The 19586-nt window shown below is 38.4% G+C and overlaps 1 protein-coding gene across 2 annotated transcripts in view; it reads right to left on the reverse strand.

The window, feature by feature from the left end:
• Positions 1-1037: 1037 nt before the first annotated feature.
• The window catches only part of LOC112961353 (microtubule-associated serine/threonine-protein kinase 4-like), an 89316-nt gene continuing 70767 nt past the window's right edge, over positions 1038-19586 (reverse strand). The window contains exons 10-16 of one of the 2 annotated variants that reach the window (XM_026056437.1): positions 19165-19232; positions 16658-16743; positions 7744-7952; positions 6887-7025; positions 5745-5877; positions 4844-5009; positions 1038-1904 (exon numbers count right to left, since the gene is read on the reverse strand). In XM_026056437.1, the coding sequence (XP_025912222.1) occupies positions 1798-1904; positions 4844-5009; positions 5745-5877; positions 6887-7025; positions 7744-7952; positions 16658-16743; positions 19165-19232 (908 nt within the window). In that variant the 3' untranslated portion in view covers positions 1038-1797. Of the gene's footprint in view, positions 1905-4843; positions 5010-5744; positions 5878-6886; positions 7026-7743; positions 7953-16657; positions 16744-19164; positions 19233-19586 lie in introns of those variants that run through there. The other variant, XM_026056438.1, reaches the window with a different exon arrangement.

Raw genomic sequence — 19586 nt, forward strand, 5'->3', positions numbered from 1 at the left:
GAACAGAAACGAAGGTACCTTCGCGCACCCTTCTGCGCAAACTGCTGCGCAAACTGCCGCGCAAACTGCTGCGTCTGTTCGCTGCCTCTGTTAGCTGCGCTCTACCAGCTCTTGAGAGACCATGAACAGTCGAAAGAAATCAGCCCACAAACTGATGTTCCATGTGGAGGCGCTGACCATTACAGCACTTAGGCCAGTTCAATTCTAGCCAGTTCACTTCCTTAACCAGCTGTAGCAAAACAGAGAGAGGCAGAACTCACAGTCTACTTGTGATCCAGTCTCTCACAGGGCGACAGCCTTGCATTAACACTACGTTTACAAGGAAAACGCATACAGGCAATGAAATGACAATGCCTGAAATTAGTATATTTAAAACAAGGAGATAGAACTAGTTCTGGTTCTTCAATTTGCCTTTGGCAGTGCCCTTTGCAGCAGACGAAGCAGGAAGCAAGTAGAGGAACTGTCACTTGGGCATAATAGCTCCCTCACCCCTACCTTGCTCAGTGTGCAGCCAGAGAAAACAACAAACTTTACTGGATGCCACTTACTCCAGACCATCACTTACAGTGGTGCCTAAGTGATGTTCACATAGACCCCAGATGCTCAGGGAGCAAGGGACACACAGCTCTGTCCTTGCTGTCACTTCACTATTTCCCAAATGAAGACCTGTGGTTTGGGACCACATCAATAGTCCTAGGGGTCTGGGTGATTCTCATGTTTCCCCGAGTGACTGTGGTAAAGCCAGTTATAAACTTGTTCCTAATGCTCCATCTTATGTTAGCTCTAAAAACATGCATCACTGAATCTGACCGCTGGACTCAGTTTTGCTGATAATTTTGTAAGTACTGTCATGCTGACTAAATTTGCCTCTCAGTTACCTTGACCTCCCAGATATGTCTATGTTCATTTATACATACAGTGTTCACTGTAAGACTCATTTTTTTGTTTAGGGTTTACGTGGTGCCTTGCCAAGTGGGATGCAGTAACTAAGGCTCCCATACATTAACACCTTAAAAATAATCAGCAATATTCTTCATTTTTGTCTCTCTCTCAAATTCCCAACTAAAATCTTGCTCCATCAACTAGCAAAGTCTACAATATTACATAACCACACGGTGGTTTCACTAGCCAGTGCACGCTCATTACACCTAATACCATCTACCAGATTCTTTACTTGGAATGGAACAAGCTTGGCACTGAATGACCACAGAAGAATAAGCAGCTTGTATTCTGACATACCCATTTGTTTCCTTAACACTCATGCGTTTTATTTTATTCTTTTCCATACAAGGCAGTAGTGCTGAATGAGAACGATAAACCTTTTCACAAAGCAACCTCAGGCAGTCATTTCTCAATAATTAGTTCAAGCAGCCATCACTCACCCTAGAGCAGGAAGGAACTAAATTGCCAGGTCAAGGTACTTCTGGCAAAGGAAGAGTTGGTTGTGTTTCAATCCCCTTTCTCTATATCTGTTTTAAGTTATTTAATAGTGTGTTCAGGAAGGAACTCCTTCCAGTGGCTACCTAGATCTTTGAGAGGTTTCTGTTTTACTCATTGAGGCAAGAAAAGAGTAAATGAGAACGACCACATGTGAATGCTACATGATTACAACCATCATACTGTTAAGCTCCTTCTACTGGTTTGAATCTGCAAAATAACCTCTGCTATAACCACATGCTGTCATGTGCACACACTGACAGATGCTTCCCTGGCAAAACAAATACAAGGACAAAAGGCCCAGCATGCTGAATGTAGAAGATACTTCTAGTATACTAACAAAATTTAAAATACTGCCACCTAACCTGTTCCCAGTCTTTCCAAAGGATTTTGCCTGAGCAGCAGGGTAATCAGATCCTGGGCATCTGAAGGTGGTGCTTCATCCTTTTCAGGCCAGTTGATTTCATCTAGCAAAAAAGAAAATCATTTGTTATTATTTAAGTCTGGTCCCAACATCCAGCAAAAGCTGTATGAAAGCCTTCATACTAAGTTAGCAGTAGTCAGAGTTAAGGCAACTTTTTCAAGTTGCTTTCTGTTGCATACTATTTTTGACTTCAATACTCTGACACCTTCTCTGTACATGTATTTTTATGTCCCCATCTTCCTTGCAGGTATCCTTTAACCCAAAACAGTTTTTAACAGTAGAATAGAGCAATGCTTGGCTCATGGAAAGCTCTTGCAAAACACTAGCGACTTGTACACTGTCCCTCCTCCCCTGAAAGAACAATGTGGTTTAAATTCTAGTTCTGTTCCTGGAAACTGGTGATAAGGTGGACACAGCTGACCTGAACCAGCCGTCACTGCTCAGATTTGTAATCCCTCTCTAATGCTAGTAGCTTCATTGAAGTCAGTCATTCCTCCCACGACTAAGGGCAGAGGTATGGGACCCTGTGGTCTGGAAAGATACATGCCAGCATAGCTTTTTTCCAAATCTCCTGTACTTTAGAGGAAAAAACTCACTTGCACTCCTACGTCACTAAAGCCTTTTGAACTGCGTACCAAGTAACACCTAAATCTTGCAGCCAAGTTACACCCTGCAGCATGCAGGTAAGGTTGAATAGAAATTCTGCCAAACCTTCATTTATATTCAACAGTGGAAAACTGTGCCAGTTTCAATATGAACATGAACCTCATAGCAACTTACACAGCAATTTTTTGTCTGATTTTTAGCAGAAGCTGCCTCCACAAATGTAATATATTGCAGGTTTAGACAAAATTCTATACAAGTTGTTTGGGATTTTGGCATCAGAGAACCAGAGCACTAAGACCAACCGCAGGAGATGCAGAAGACTTCAGGATTGTGCTTTATGATCTATATTTTTCCATGATCAAAGGTTATACATGAATTCCATCTTTGCATTAAAGAGTTTAAAGAAAGATACTGAAATAAATAGGCGTGACCTGTAACCTGTTTCTGGAGGGTTATTTTTAACCTGGATCATTTTAGGCATCTAGTTTACAGTTAGGCCTCCCACAGTTGTACGCGCACAACTTGGGGGAAAAGAATGGCAACCTACAACACAGAAGAAAGGAGCTGAAATGAGAGAGCAAGAATTGAAGGTAGATTTTCATGTAGAATGTAGATTTCACCCTCAGAAATTGGAATTAAAATCTTGGATTCTGTAGCAAGGTTTCTGAAGTTTAATACAAAGGGACCTTACATTTTAGCACAGGAAACTTTTGCATCAAAAGAGTTCTCCTGTAGATATTGACAGAAAGAATGACTTTAGTAAATAAGGATATTTAAAAGAAAAGAAAAACCTGAAAAGTCAAAAGTGAAACAAGAAACTAAACTGACCAACAGCATTGGGGTGTGGATGGAAATGAATCAGGTTTATAAACACTCCTACAAATAATTTCTGCAAGGTAAGTGGGCAGATTCAAACAGATGAAGTTATTTACTTACATATCAGCTAAACTGTAACACATGACAATGTGGTTTATAAAAAGTAAAATTAATATGACATATGAAATGTAAAATCTAAAGTGCAAAATTTGTCATTAATTTTAGACTATTTCCTTCCCTCCTCCCAGCCAAAGAGTTGCCAAATGATATAAACACAAATGCATGCATGTCTGGAAATGCAATAAAAACATGAGCTATTTCCCTGTTTGCCTGCCTACAGCTTCTACTGCAGTTTAAATCTGATTTGGAATATAAAGCATGAATATGCATTGCAGCCACGGGGCATCAAGAACAAAGCCAGCATTTGCTGCTTGTGTTAATTAAACAGTTGATTCTCCCTGTTACTGAGGCCTTGGTGCATCACATCAGCAAACAGCATGGTTACAAATCCACAAACAGCTAGGATATTGTATAAAGAGGTCAGATAATGGATGGCAGTCACAAGTCCACTTCATTAAAGTTTACAAACACGCCTGGCTTGCAATGTCAGAGATGCAAAAATGTGAGATGACGACAGAATGTCTCCTTAAGCACAAAAGTAGATTTCTTGAGTTCTCAGAGAACAAGGAGGGGGAGGTTCAGTTAGTTTGGGATTTGGGGGGGGGGGGGGATTGGTGATGGTTTTTGGTATTAGCTAGTGGACCTTTTACGCAAATCATAAAACATGCTGGGAAATACTAACAGAGGTGCCATTATGTTAAACTTCTGGCATAAGCAGAGGCCTTCTACATCTATGCATCCGGGAAATTTATGGAAACGGCAGGTAGGATAGTAAGTGAGACTGTTTAATTATCATTTAGTTTTGCCACAAGCTGCATAACAATAGTTAGGGTCAGCTTGCAGGTTAAGATCTAAAAGGTTATTGAATTTTAAATGAAAAAAGAACAGATGTTACAGAAATAACATTACACTACAACAATGTCCAATGAAATCATTAACAATCTGTGAATTGAATTTGTTTCCTTTTCTTTCTCATTATTCATTATTTGGGAGACATTTGTTTTAGGGTTTTATTAAATCTTTTTTAATTTCTTCATTGTGCCATGAGGCATTTTCCCAACAATGAAAATTAATTTTAACCTTTTCTTCTCTGGTATAATTTCTTTACTAAAGACTGAAAGCACTGTGCTGTAGTGGCATTATTTGACTACTAATACTGCTTTTCTTTTTCAAGCAGTGCAACTCAACCACTGTCCTCTACATTACTCCATTTCTGTACTCAGCAATAATGTACAGTAAGTTCAGCTTTTAGTCCAAATTTTGTTCTTATTGCTTTGACAGAAAATTGTGTATTACAGTATTACAACAATGGTGCCTTTTTTTGACCAAAACTAGCTTGAAAAACTAGTGTATGAGTAAAGTTTTAAATGGCTTTACTATTAATGAACTGAAATGTTTCACAGCAAGCTGAGAAATTTGTTTCTTTCTGATGATCCTCACCACTGATTACTTGTCCAAACAGCTCCTCCGGTGTATCTCCAAAGAATGGCACGCACCCAACAAGAAATTCATAAAGGATAATTCCCATAGCCCACCAGTCCACTGGCTTTCCATAACCCTGCCTCAGTATTACTTCAGGAGCTATGTATTCAGGTGTACCACAGACCTAATAATAAGAAAACAAACATGATGGTAAAATTAGTCTAACAGTACTAATTATGTTATGTTATTTACATTTATAATTTTTGAAATGTAAAATAATGTGGAAATATGGAGAAATGAAATTCAGTAGGTTTTAGGCTGTTGAGCTTGCATAAAATCTAATTGTTTTAAAATGACCTACTTACATTTTTAGGCATCATAATCATATTTGCATGTCTGTCATGCAAAGGATAGTTTCTTTTTTCATTTGCTTTAATATGTGGGAGTCTATCACAGCAAATATTTTATTTAACTTAAACATATCCTTATCTTTACATGAAAGTTGTGATGGTTTTATCTTAAGTAACTTTTACAGTGAACAGATTGTGAACAACAGTAATGAGGCATGCTTAAAGAGAAATGGGCCATAGCAAGGATTTTAGCACCCTTGGTTGTACAATGCATCATGTGCTCCACAAGTACGCTGCTGAGACTTCTGAATTCCTTATAAAAAGAGCTTTCCATTTGTCTCTCTCACAGACTGACTGGAACACAATTAGGTTGTTCATCTTACTAACAGATGCTAATGTAGAAAGGAAAAATAATCCTACAACAATCCACAGGGCACCAGTAAAAGTAACTGACATATACAATAGGAACACCAATGCAGAAATAAAAACAGTTTATACAGTACATTCTGCTCGCAAAACATGACTTCATTTGAACACTCAATGTAGAAATGAAAAAGGCTGTGTCTTACTTGTTTGTCAAGGAATTCTCTGGCATCCTTCTCAATGTGACCCTCATACAGATTGGTAGTCAAACTCATTAGCCCCACCTTAGACAGGCCAAAGTCTGTAAGCTTTATATGGCCCATGGATGTTACCAATAAACTGAAAATTAGAATGATCTGAAGTTACTGTAATATCATTCAATATTATGCACTTATTATTATACTGAGAGGAAAATGTTTCATCAGCACTGCAGAAATATAAAGACAATTTAAGAAGTAATTGTACCAGGTAGAGAACAAAGAGGTTAAAAATCTGATACAGTCTTACATTTGTTACTGTTTTTACCAGATGTAAACAAACTATTTTTATACCCAATTGAACATCATCTTACAGGACCACGTTGAGTGGTAATAGTTAAATACATCCAGGTTTATAACATAAAATGCTTTGAAAAAAAAGAAGCAGACATCCTTCTGAAAGATCCATGACAGATTTAGTTTTTGAAACAAGGCAGGCATTTGCTATCTAACTTTTTTGAAAAAAATCAGATATTAAGTTAGCTGATAACTAATATTACAGTGGCATGAAGTATCACGCTATGAAAGTATTTCCACTCAACAGACATGACCCCAAATCTTCTTTTAATGTGGGACAGATAGAAGATTAACGGAGATACAACAATTACACCAATCACTACAGCTACGTGCTGTAGTGTTATTTACACATACAGGAGAGAGTCTGTATTTCTAAAGTATGCAAAAAAATGCAACAAAAAACATTTCCCAATCAGGTTGACCTGTTCTTTATATATACAAATATCTAAGTTGATGGTATTTTGTATTAAACAGTGTTTTAAGTATACTTAGAAAGATTTTTTTCTTAATGGATAAAATGCATTTCCCTTCATTTCAACCAGAAAAAATAAGTACATTTTTCTTTAGCTACTCTGATAGCCTGTTCCATCTTAAAGGGCTTTAAAAGAACACTTTTGGAAAAATATATTCTCTGTAATTGCAGGTAATGAAAATTCATAAATTGTGCAGAAATTGTGAATCTACATGACAACATTCACAATGAAAAACTCTGCATCATGCATAGTAAAATTATACCCTTCATATTTTATTTAACAATTTCAAAGTTTTTTTATGGTTGTATTCCTTATACATACTTGTCTGGCTTCAAATCCCTGTGTACAATTCCATAATTATGAAGGTATTCCAAGGCCAGAACAGTTTCTGCAAAGTACATCCTTGCCATGTCTACAGGTAAGGGACCCATATTCTTCATCAAAGTAGCACAGTCTCCACCTGTGGAAAAAGGACAAACATTCCAGATGGCGCCATAAATTCTTGAGGTGTATCAGCATAATCCATATATGCTGCAGAAGTAGGCATAAATTGTAGCCATAAATGCTTATTTTTCAGCCAGATCATTTCCATGATCCAGTTTACCATGTAGCCACACCAACCATTGTACTGCCAAACCGCGTGAAGCTGGGAGTGACTGGTACAAGGGTTCAGCTGGAAACCAATTAAGCCCGTACTGCCACTGAAAAATGCCCGAACAACCATAGCCTGGGTATTTCATCTTGCACTCTCTCTGTCCACTGTGTTTTCCTTCAACATCAGCACCTTTGCAAATTGCTTCGTCTTCTCTCTTTGAAAAATCACTATTGTAAATACCCCAGGACTTGCTGATGAAAATTTAAAATCCAGAAAAGCAAACAGCATTTTCACATGAACTTCAAATGCTAGGACTCTTATGATTATATTCTATGAGGAACTTACTCAAGGAGCAGTTATTTCCTATTATAGTTGTAGCACAAGCATTTTACAAGCTCCCACCAGTAGATAACAACTGGGAAGAAAGCCATCTTGGTTTTGGATTTAGATACTAAACAAGTATTGCCAGAGCACAGAGGACACACAGGGGGCCCTTCTAAATGCAAGTACCACATGGGTTATTTTCCTTTCTTGGTGTTAGGAAACCCTGTTCTTCCATAGTAAAAGAAAAGAGATACTTTACCTTCTACATATTCCATGACCATACATAAATGGCGTCTTGTTTCAAAGGAGCAATACATGCTGACAACAAATGGATTTTCTGCAAATGTCAGGATATCCCGCTCAACAAAAGCCTGTTGGATTTGGTTTCGGAGGATTAGATTCTGCTTATTAATTTTCTTCATGGCAAATCTTTGTCTGGTTTCCTTATGTCTCACAAAATAAACAGCGCTGAAGAAGTTCAAATGAAAGAAAAGAAAGGGGTGCGCGTGAATAACTATATTAAAAATGTATTTTTAAATATATTTGTAAAAATAGGTACATATATTTAAAGCCACTGTATATGTATTAGAAAAAAATTGGCTTTAGTTTAACATAGCTGACAAGCCTTTCACATCTGAGAATGGCTAAAGACCTCATTTTGTTTCATCACGAGGATAAGCCTCAGTCAACACATTAGCACACAAGTTAAAAACAAACAAGCCCCAAACAAAACCAACGAAAAAGAAGAAATAAAAAGCTCTGAACAAATATTGTAAATGCTCTCAGCCCATATAGATTTTGGGCGTCTCCACCAGCAAAGGATTATATACAAAAAACAGCTATGACATAATGTTATAAATCACTCTGACAAATGCTCATTCTGTAAGTATGGTGTCATATAATTATGACTCAGACACTATCCAGGGGATTCTAAAACATGTCACAAGTTTCTCATGCAGGTTTCACCTGCAACCTCAGAAGTTGCTTAATGGGTGGTTCCTTCATTGCCAAGTGTAAAATGCATCATCTTCTGTACTTGTTCAGGCCTCGACACCAACACCGATCTGTATCAGGGCAGGTCACCAGCAGGTAATTTGAAAGATCACTGTATTAACTACACAGTAATATGTTATGCTGCATCTTGACATGCAGAATTTCCACTGGGGTATTGAGTACAAAGTTTTCCTTAAGCTTGGTTAGATCAGGTCAAGACAGTGGGAGAAGCAGAGTGAAAGAAAACCTCACACAGACAAGCCACTTTCCTTGCCATGCTCAGGAAAAGGAATCACCCTGCTGTGAAACACTGACACAGGACATTACTGCTGCATTTCTCAAAATCCCTTGAGGCAAATCCTGAAAATGTTTGTCTTGCTTGAAATCCACTTTGCAGCATTTAATGCTTGTAGCATCTCCAGTATATGATTACCACAGTAATGAGTGTTTATGGAAAGAAAGGATGAAAAGAGAAAATAGAGGAAAAAAATGGGACTGAATTATGTAGTTTTTAAATTCAATCTGGTGTCCCCATGAGGTCCAATTATCAGCATACAGTTATTTAAATGAAAATGGGGATTCTTGCCTTACTATTTTTATGAAGAGCTCCACACAGCTACCAAAGTTACAGTCACTTTAAAAAACAAAAAACAAAGAACAAAAAAACCTTCTGATTTCCTTTGTGGAGTACTTTCCTTGACAAGAAAGTTTCTCTTATTGATTCCAAAGGCTGAACTATCCAACTATCCCTTTCTCTTGTCTGAGGGTAGGGCAGGTAAAAGACATTACACATTATGAAACCAGGGGAAAAACACCTTGGGCAAAACCCAAGACAAACCCCGCCCTTAGGGCCTCTTACACAGCCTTGCTCCCTCATGCCCCTCCCAAGCTCAAAAACCCCTAGTGATTCAGCTCAGCACTTCAGCTCTCCTCCCTGCTGGCTTCATGCCTTCTGTCCCGCACCTCTTCTCACTCCTCCCCCCACATTCATTTCTTTTCTCCACCCCCTCCTTACAACGCTTTTCCTTTGCTTTCCTTTATGGTCTGTCTTTCCTCTCTCCCTTTTATTGCCATCTCTCCTGCCAGTCAGTCTCAACTTTTTAATTTCTTGCAATTTCGTCTTTTCCCTATTTCAGTGCTCTTGGTTCACTCCTGGAACATAGAAGAGTGAGCCTTTTGGGTGCCTAAAGCCTCAATCCTTAAAAACAAAACAAAAAAACCCACCCACGTTGTATCAATCCACTGAACTTAACAGATTTCTGGGCAGGCAGCTCTCTGGCAGGCCTACAACTCTGAATGCAGAGCCTTCTCAGAGCTTAAATTTGGACAGCATGTCAAGATGAACTTTTGAAAGATGGATATTAGCAAGAGCATATTATTACAGCATCTTAATAATTCCTTTGCATACCATGTGGACCTGTACAGTCATTACCACCATATTTAATGATGAAGAATCAGTAAGGCTGACTATCCTCCAGGAAATACATGTTGGTCATGTTCCCCCAGGTCTCTAAATTGCATTCTCCAGTCTCGTAATCACAGGAAGATAATTGCATGCATTTCTACCAGAATTCAGTAATACACAAATCCTCAGAAAAAAATTGTTTAGTTCAAGGTGCAGCAGAATCACAAGATGGAAGCAACATACTACGTGTCTCTCACATTTATGTGTACATAGACAGCTTACACTGTACAAAGTGATTTTAAATTTTTATCTTCAACATAATTAAGTTTATATCATTACTTATTCACATCCTCCTTTGTGTACCACAGTACCAGAGCAAACAGCATTTACGCTTTACAAAGAAAACTATGCCCTATACAGCAGCACTTTACTCCTGCTGAAGACTTCCGTTCTTTCTCCAACATACTGCAAATTCACTGCAGTTTTGCCATTCCCCCAACCTACCAGTACTCTAAGCACRCTCACAACTGCTTTCTGTGTTTACTGAGAACAAATGTCCGGTAATACTAGAGACAGATCCTCACACAAAAAGAAAGCTCAATGAAGGGTGTTCATTAGTTTTCAGTGGTTCTGTCCAACTACTTTAGAAAGAGAAGTGGCCTCATTTTCTACTTCCTTGCTAATTCATTCCATCTTCTCAAAAGATCGTAAATGTGATTGGTAATATAAAAGAAGTCCCTAATGAAACTAAAGCAGCATCGAGGTAAATCCACTGTTTCTATGTCCAAGCACCTTTGCCTTGAAAGGAGTGAAGGAGCACAGGACTGTTACAGTAGTATGCTGTTGAAAACTTTACTCAGTTTCTTGACCTTGGCCACTAATTACTCAGCTCATGATTCTCAGTATATTATAAAGACAACTGTAATTCTAGGATTCCTTCATACAAAAGCAATGCCCTTCCCAGAACATCCACTTGCCCTGTCAACCCATTTGAGCACAGTGGGTTGCCATCTTTGCCTGTGAAGCCACAGAGTGGCTTTGTCGGGGCCTTCTACGTTTTCAAAGAAACAATTTGCTTTCTCACCTCCCTCTTCCTATTTTCATAACATGGCTACAAGAGATTTCTAAAACAATCTCTGCAATTTCACTGTACAGGCCTCATCATGTACACAAGTGTCCTGTGTTTTATTGATGTCATATTTCATCACGATAAGTTTACTTTTCAAGGGAAATCTATTCATAAACTTTGGGATTGTCCAAATATGACCTTCTTTCACTTCTAACATAAATCATCTTCTTCAGCTTGGAAAAAAAAACCTCTCTAAAATACCTTTTTTCTGCTAGGCACAAATACAAAACATGGATACACGTGTGTAAGATGACAAGAGAAATGACGACCAGGTTCCTCAATTGCTCCAACTTAACTATAATGCAATCTCTCCTCCAAATCTTACAACACCGATTTCTATTCCCTTAAATTATTTATAGGCTCCAGCCCTAGTTTAAAGTTCCTTCAATAACCTCATCTTTTAGCCCTATTGTGTAATCTAGTCTACATTCACTGCTTTAGGCCAACATAGCTGTGTCAATTGCTTTGACCTGATTCTCTACTTTGTTAAAGGACCTTGAAATCCTTGTGGAAACACAGGTACTGTGTTTACTATATTTACTGTTTAAAAACTATAGCTGCTAACCAAGAATTATGCTTCATTTTCATAAGCAATATCCTGACTGCTAAATTCTGTATTACCCTGGAATTAGTCCGAGTTTTCTCCAGCGTAGGGGAGCCATTTGGGCACCTGTGAGTAATGTTACGACAGTATAAGTTTACAAGTAGTTATTTAAGACCACAATTYACATAGCAACGTTCCACCATTTCCTAGCTAGATGATGGCCGTGACCACATCAGATTTATGTGGGGGTATGGAGGAAATGCCAGCACTCCTAGTAACACTAGCCAGTGCGGTGGGGGCATTCAAAGCCCTGGCACACAGTGCACAGCCTCCTTCCAGCAACATTTCAGACATATCCTAACCTGCCTAGTATCAAATGAGATGCTAGCCATAGGAAGATGAGAACACGTGGCTGTGATTCTCCTCTCACAACTAGTACTAGTCCTAGTTCTTTCAATACTTCCATAGATCTTAGCCAATAAAAGCAACTCTCTATATCTAACAATAGTAACTTCTATCTTTATGGCAGCTAGTAAACATAGGTGCAAAATGGTGAAACCACTGCCCAGATTTCCTGAGTAAGCTTTGTAAGAAGAACTGGTCTGTATTTGTAGAAGAAATGTTCAAGAAACTGAGCTCTTCATCAGTCTGTCGCATGCTGCACGTTCAGGAAGGACGCAATTCAAGACATTCAGCACTGTAACATTCTTTCTCTACCACTGGAGATAACAGCAGTAGCTCCCACTATTAGATCCTCACATACAGATTAGCTACAGAGGAAAGATAAGGCACACGGCCTACAATGCACTGAGAAGGGAGACTCACTCTGAGCAGTCCACCAGTTCACTGAAGTTCACCATTTTGAGTAAGTCTATGATGAATATAAGAACCCCACAGCACAAAAATCACTACTCTCTATTTTCTAAGCTGCACTGTAAAGCTATAGACTTCTAGGAACCAAAGCCTTTTACTCTTTGTGGACCAGTCACCAACAGGGATAAACAGAAAAGAAATACAGTTTGTTTTATTTGTGGTCCTTTCAGAGGTGCTGCTACTTAAGTGAGCCTACATAGCTGCCCCCACCCCCCCACTCTCCCACACTTCCACTCCTGATTTGGTGACTGCCAGACTGATGAACTGATCTGACTGACAGGGGTGTTATTTTGCAGCTGGGAAGCTTCCTTAGTCCCATTCTCAATACAACTGCACATGAGCCAGTACTGTCAACTGGGTGAAGAAGAGACAAGAATGAGTACCAAGGGTTAGGGGCAGCAGCTGCTCAAGCCAACACCACCTCTGAGAGTTAACAATTTATCAAGCAACACCAACAGTCAGTATGTCGTGTACGCCTTGACATAATAATCTTTGCAGAAKTAAAAGCATTCCATGCAGCTCCTAAAGTAGCACTGTATTTTTGCTTTACGCTTATATGTTAGTACAGGTTCTCTTTACTAAGACCACTCTCTTCCCTGAAATCAAATGTAACCTCTACTTTGTTCGGCTGGTTCATGAAAGCAGGCTGATATGAAACTTGAGGGGTTGGACTACCTGCTGCCTCTTGAGAGCTGAAATAATTTGGGGGAAGAAAAAAAAAAAAGGTTGCTATGATGGCAGTAAAAGTATAAAACTGGGAAAGCATAAAAAGTTTTGGCTGCCTGAAAAAAAGTCAAACAGACAGCTTGTGAAACCATTAATGACTTGGCCAGCATCCTACATATTTACTGATTCACAGCTTGTTTAACTTCTTGTATATTCCCAACCACTCCCAAAAGCCTGATACACCTCATCTACTATACAGTCATTTAATTGCACTACAAATGAGTTTACCCAACCAATTAAAAGCAAAGAACTGCTAAGATATTTACTCAAACTTTCACAAAACCAATGGTTTATATTTAAACTCATCAACTTTAACGTATCTGACAAATCTTTGCTACAGCATGCCAAGACCAACAATTACTCTTTCAAGCAGTAAAAGCTTTCCATTTCACTAATGGAGGCAAAACCACCACAGTAAAATCAAAGACACCAGAAGGTATGCTTTTTTTTTTTTTTAATTTGGTTCAGAATGAAACCCTCCATTATAACCTCGAAATAAACAAAATATTGCAATATCATACTAAATCTTTACTCAGCACAAAATATGCCCACTGATGTATTTCTGAGAATAAATCAATGAAGCACAGGTAGACTTCACACATATTTAGGTTATTTCAAGAAGCTAATAGCCTGGAAAAATGCAGAAGAGGAAAAAAAAAATCCTTGTACATAGTAACAATAACTTTTATTTCAGCTGCTTATACTTGTAATAAGCTGTGATAAACACCTAGGGGTTAGTTTATTGCTTTGTATTAACAGATATGTTTAATTATACTCCATTTTATGGACAGGTTAAAAGGAGTGCTGGTAATAGTGATGTGTTCCCCTTTAGACCTGATCGTAAGTTTTCAGTAAATCAACCACCAATTGTATGGCACTAATGCAAAAAATGCTTAATACTTACAAAAAAGTCAGTTGATATTACTGTTCCTCTTATCTGACACACCAGAATGGAAATCTTCAAGCACACAGGTACTTTTGAGAAAATGGTATCCTAGAAGATTTAGGAGCTCAAGCCTTCTCAGCTTTCAGCAGCATAAGGGACTAGGTGCAAAAGTCACTTTTGAAAGTGATTTCAAATTTTACTAAAAAGTACTTTTAAAAGTAGCCTATTTTCACACAGTTCACTGAATGCGTTCCTTATGCTCTACATTAGTCGCTAGTGGGCTACATCTTTATTTTCTTTCTTGTTCTTGATTTTTCTTGTTTCATTTAAAACAAAAAACCAAAACAATGAAATTCACTTTGTTATTGTTTAAGTATGGAATAGCATCCTACTAAAACTAATGATATTTTCCATTTCTAATATTACCACAGTGTAAACCACAGATACTCAGAAGCCAGCCTACCTCTGTTTTCAGTTTTGATAGAAGGACAATAATGATTCAAATAGAATCTGGATACACTCCAAACTGTTCACCCTAAATTAAATCTTTCCTCACAAATTCACCAGGGTCTCATCCAACTTTTACCACATTTATATTGCCAGTTTTACAAATTACGTTCATTAAGGTCTTTCACATAACAGATATTGATTTTCCCCTCCGTAAACAAAGATTTCACATGAAGAATAATCTTGCATGTCTACATCATACACGCCATAGTAAGCCTTGATTTTTCTTCTTTTCTTTTCCAGCTTTTCAAATCCTTACTTGTCCTGTTGTTTCAAATGGACAGTTGTCTCTAGTCTATGCTTCTTGATGGCTGATCAAGGCTCCTTCTGACTGTAAAAATCTAAGCAGCAAGAGCCACAGACCTATGGAGCCTCTGCCTTCGGGCAGCAAGCTTCACATTTCTGGTCTCAACATACCCTTCTGCATCCATTCCCTCCTTTCCCCCACTCCCACCCATCCTAAAACTACTTGAAAGCTGGGCAGGTCTAGTGACTCAGACATCCGTTTCTCCTACACGTACCAACCACACACAGCTCTTCTCATCCTCCTCCGATAAGACAAAGAGGAAACTGGGTAGGAGATGAAAGGGGGAAGGGAGGGGATGAAGCAGCTGCCAAGGGAAGGAGAGAGTGATGTAGCCAGCGAGGAACAGCAGCCGCTGCAAACTGCTGGGGAAAAAGGCCTTTGAAGTCCTGGAGTATTTGAGAGTAACTAGCATACAGTAATGAGTTTGCCTAAGGAGCAAATTCTGCCTAAGGAAATTCTGAGGGGATCAATCCAGGAGAGGTTAAATAGAGAGAAGTTGTATTTGGATATTTATGTAATTTTAATGCAAATTACGCTATTTTCTTCTGGCTTGTTGATGAACTATGTAAGCAGGTCTAGATACAAGTAATAGCCTCTACACGCACTGTTATGACCAACAGCACTAAAGAGCACTAAATGTTTCCTGTCCCATCAGGGCTCAGGGTTACCTTTAACTAAATAAACCAGAGAAAGGCATTCCTGAGCCCACAATCCTCAGGCCTTTAAATCTGAGTGCAAAATTCCAGTGGAAAGAGCACAAGCGCTTTATCTTCTACATCCAGGGACTCTTCAAAGAGTGTCTAGTCCTATGAGGTTGTTGCTGCTCCCTATTCAAGCAGGAAAACTTAAGAATCAGCCTAATTTAGTCATTGCCAAAGAGCAGCATGGCCGCCTCCTTTGCTGCTGTTCTGTGATGCAGCCTCATTTGGGGGTGGGCTCCTCACCTCATGATGGTGAACCCATGCATGTCTCTTGGCCATTCAGTTTAGATCAACAGTCTAACAGCCTTGATCTGTTTTAGTGCAGAGAATGAGCCAATCAAGGGTCTAACAGATAGTATCTGAACAAAAAAAAAGAAATGGAGATTGAAGACTACTCTATTTACTGGTAAACAGAATCTCTGTACTGCATTTCCAAAAATATTTTGTGAGCTCATTTAAGACATGGGCTACCATAATTTTGTCTTGGTTTTCCAGGACATCCCCAGAAGACTCACATACTATTGGGCAGTAAGTTACATGCTTTCCAAGTACCTCCAACCAAACTCCAACCATATAACAGCAATTTCTTAAAAGCCAATTGGACAAAATTTGAGGGTAAAAGAATGCCTACAAAAAAAACCAAAATAATATTGGCCTAAGGAAATTGTTCCTACTTTATTGGTATTTTTAGTACAAATAAGCACTGTTTTTTAATAAATTGTGTCCCTAGAAATTAAGTTACATTCTGTTTCACATTTCCAAAAACACTCATTTCCAGTATTAAAACAGTGACTTTAAATCTGGCTTTTGATTTATTCAAATTTCATTTTTGGCATTACACAATACCCACTTCTGAAGAATTTCTGTGATGCAGTATTTAGTATTTTAATTCACTGCAGTGCACAATAATTCATTATTGCCTAGCAGGCTTTCCAAAAAGTTTCTCTTGTGAACTTTAAATAGTAGCAATGAAACAGGAAAACTGAATTGAGAAAGCAGCAGAGAAAACGAACTCCCTCACAAAAACATCCCTGCAGTAAGAAATAATGTGAAGTTTCCAAAATGAAATGCAAAAGAACTGTTACACTCATGGATTACTCACCCATAAGCTCCATTACTAATCAGCTTAATTGTTTCAAAATCGCTTTCCCGAGGTTTTCTCCGTAGCTTCAGTGAGGTATTAGAGCTCTTCAAAGTAAAAAAGGAGAAAGAACAAAGTTAATACAGTACATTTTTTCAAAATCAGGGAATAAACACAAATCGAACATCCTCGGGCTGCCACACCCCAGTGAACCAGTTAGCTGCACTGGTAGCAAAGTAAGAGACCAAAGGGGTCCCTGAGGCAAAGATGCCTTCTCATCAGAAAGGCAGCTGTTATACTGCAGCTATCTGTCCACTCATCTACACATTACATCTACACATTAGCGTTACAGCAGGCTGGCCTGAAGCCAGAATGGCAAACAAATTATTGGCAATTCCTATCTGGAGTTACGCACTTCTGTGAATCCCACTAAGCGCTCACTGGCTATTGCCTTCCCATTTTAGTAAATCAGATTCCGGCAGTACAGCCTGATAGTAACAATGTGTAGATGAGCTCTTGCTCATACAAACAAAATCGTACACATTTCTAATTAGTGTTGTCTGCAATCATTTAGGCTAGACTGTAAAAAGAGACACACAAAATGAAAAAGAAAAATACAGGAGAAAAAAATGCAATAATTATGACCATTACCGACCTCACCTACTTGTACACCAGAACATTTTCAAAATGGAGTTACCCTAACTGCTGCACAACCTTTTTTCTAGCTATATTTTTTAACTTATCTGGTCTTAAAGATGGAAGAGTGAATTAGCAAAATGGAGAGAGGGGAGGAAGATTTCCAAAATAATTCCATGTTCCAAACCCACAAGATCTTTTTCAGGACGTTTTCTAAATCTCTGAAAAGTTCTGTGAGCCCTATCTAGGCAGTTCTATCATAGTTACAGCTGAAATTAGACCTGGTTGGAACATTTTCAATGAAATACTTTTTGAAGAACAAATTCAGTGCAAGAAGATTAGCATGTTAATAGAATGAATTACACAACAACAGAAAGTGATGATTTATTAAACTGTTTAGCCCCTTCACCCACCAATACAGAACTCTTCCTAATTTCATACTTATGATTATTTTGAATGATACTATGCTTCACTTTTCTAAATGTTTCCTGCCACTTCCTGTGTGTATTTACTCCACAGATATCTTTAAGCTATGTTTACTGCACAAAAACACTTTCAGAAAGTGTTTCCAAATATTTACTCTGTATTTTTCTTCCCTGATTTCATTTCATCACCCCCAAGTTATGTTCCTTCATTACACTGCATTAACCTTCCTTTATTTCTTCAACTTTGATATTTGTATTTGCACAACACAATTACCTTAGAATTATGACTTCTTAGCCACTGCTGAGCTGGTTTGCACATAGGCTCTCTCCAGTTTGCACTTTTAGATTCTCCTTGTAAGTCAGCACTTCCCTTAAACGTTTTAGTTATTACCTACTGACTTTTCTTCAATTTGTCAGCATCCTTCCACAAGATAACAGCCAGGTCTAATATGGTATTTTAAACATTGTGAAAATGAACCAAAGCAGCGGAGTAGGGAACTGTCATAGCTCTGGAAGCCTTTAAAGGTGGCATTTTGCCCTAAAATCAGAAATTATCTCAAGGTGATAAGACATCCAGCAGAGAATGATGTCTTTTCTGTAGCATATCAGAACTAGTTTACCAGATACCTCATGATGTTATTTTAAACTCTAACATTTGTAAATGCCAGTTAAATGCCAAAACTGCATGGGCTCCTCCTTTCTATCAATTTGCACTGAAAATCTATACTAAATTGCTATTGCAACATTTACTCTGTTGACTAAAATCCAAGGTATACAAACTTTTTTTTTTTTAATAAAAATTTTAACCGTAAAATTCGAACCCAGCACAATATTCAACTGAATCAAATCCACCAACCTGCTTCCCCTTGGTTTCCCTGAACAAGCATCTGACAAAATATTAGAGACCCATTATTTTGCTAAAATATTTTCAGACACAGGTTCTGATGAACAACACACAGTCTTCCCCATTGCAAACTGGCTTTCTGAATCAAGGCTATTCCTAAACTCACTCACTTCCTCCTCTTCTCTTCACTGGACCTGTTCAGGCTCTCTTAACAATTTGATGATTAGCTGCCTCTGTTAAAAGCTATTTAAAATACTTTGTTTTTAGGAAAGAGCTTTAAAGTCCTTCCAAAAAGGAAAGTAAATACATTAAACAAACAGAAATAAAGGAGGCATCAGCAAAATAGTGGAATTTTTGATAAAACAAGCTCAGCATCATGAACACACGGTAACTTGATGGACACTAAAGATACTACTACATCTAGAAAAACAGGTAGAAAATTCTATTTGTTGCTAGCCTATCTGCTGTGCACCACGGTGCTAGTCTGAGCATTAACCACTGCTCTGTTTAACGCACTGTTTGCAGATACGGGCAGAAAATTCGGGTGGGGGGAATGGAACAACATGTGTTTATTTTTCTTTACTCAGATTCAGTAAAAGCAGTATTGTAACAGGAAAACTTACACTTATTGATTCATCCGTTTCTGGAGTTTCTGCTGTTCCGTTGTCATAGTTAGCTAAYTGAGCTATTTCTAAAAAGAAAAAGATTAGAAACTTCATTGTAAACTGTGTTAATTACAAAACTTAATTAAGCAGAAAACTAAAACCTGAAAAGTGTCACTTTTCTAGAATAGTTAATGAACATGCTGTCCTATCTGTAGTACTTGCTACATAACTTTTAAGGTGTCTCTCAGCATTGCTAAGCCACTCTCCATCATCTTTGAAAGGTCATGGAGAACAGGAGAGGTGCCCGAGGACTGGAAGAAAGCCAGTGTCACCCCAGTCTTCAAAAAGGGCAAGAAGGAGGACCCAGGGAACTACAGGCCAGTCAGCCTCACCTCCATCCCTGGAAAGGTGATGGAGCAGCTCATCCTGGAAGCCATCTC

Source organism: Apteryx rowi, unplaced genomic scaffold, assembly GCF_003343035.1.
Source record: "Apteryx rowi isolate R43461 unplaced genomic scaffold, aptRow1 scaffold_131, whole genome shotgun sequence".
Classification (NCBI taxonomy): Eukaryota; Metazoa; Chordata; class Aves; order Apterygiformes; family Apterygidae; genus Apteryx; species Apteryx rowi.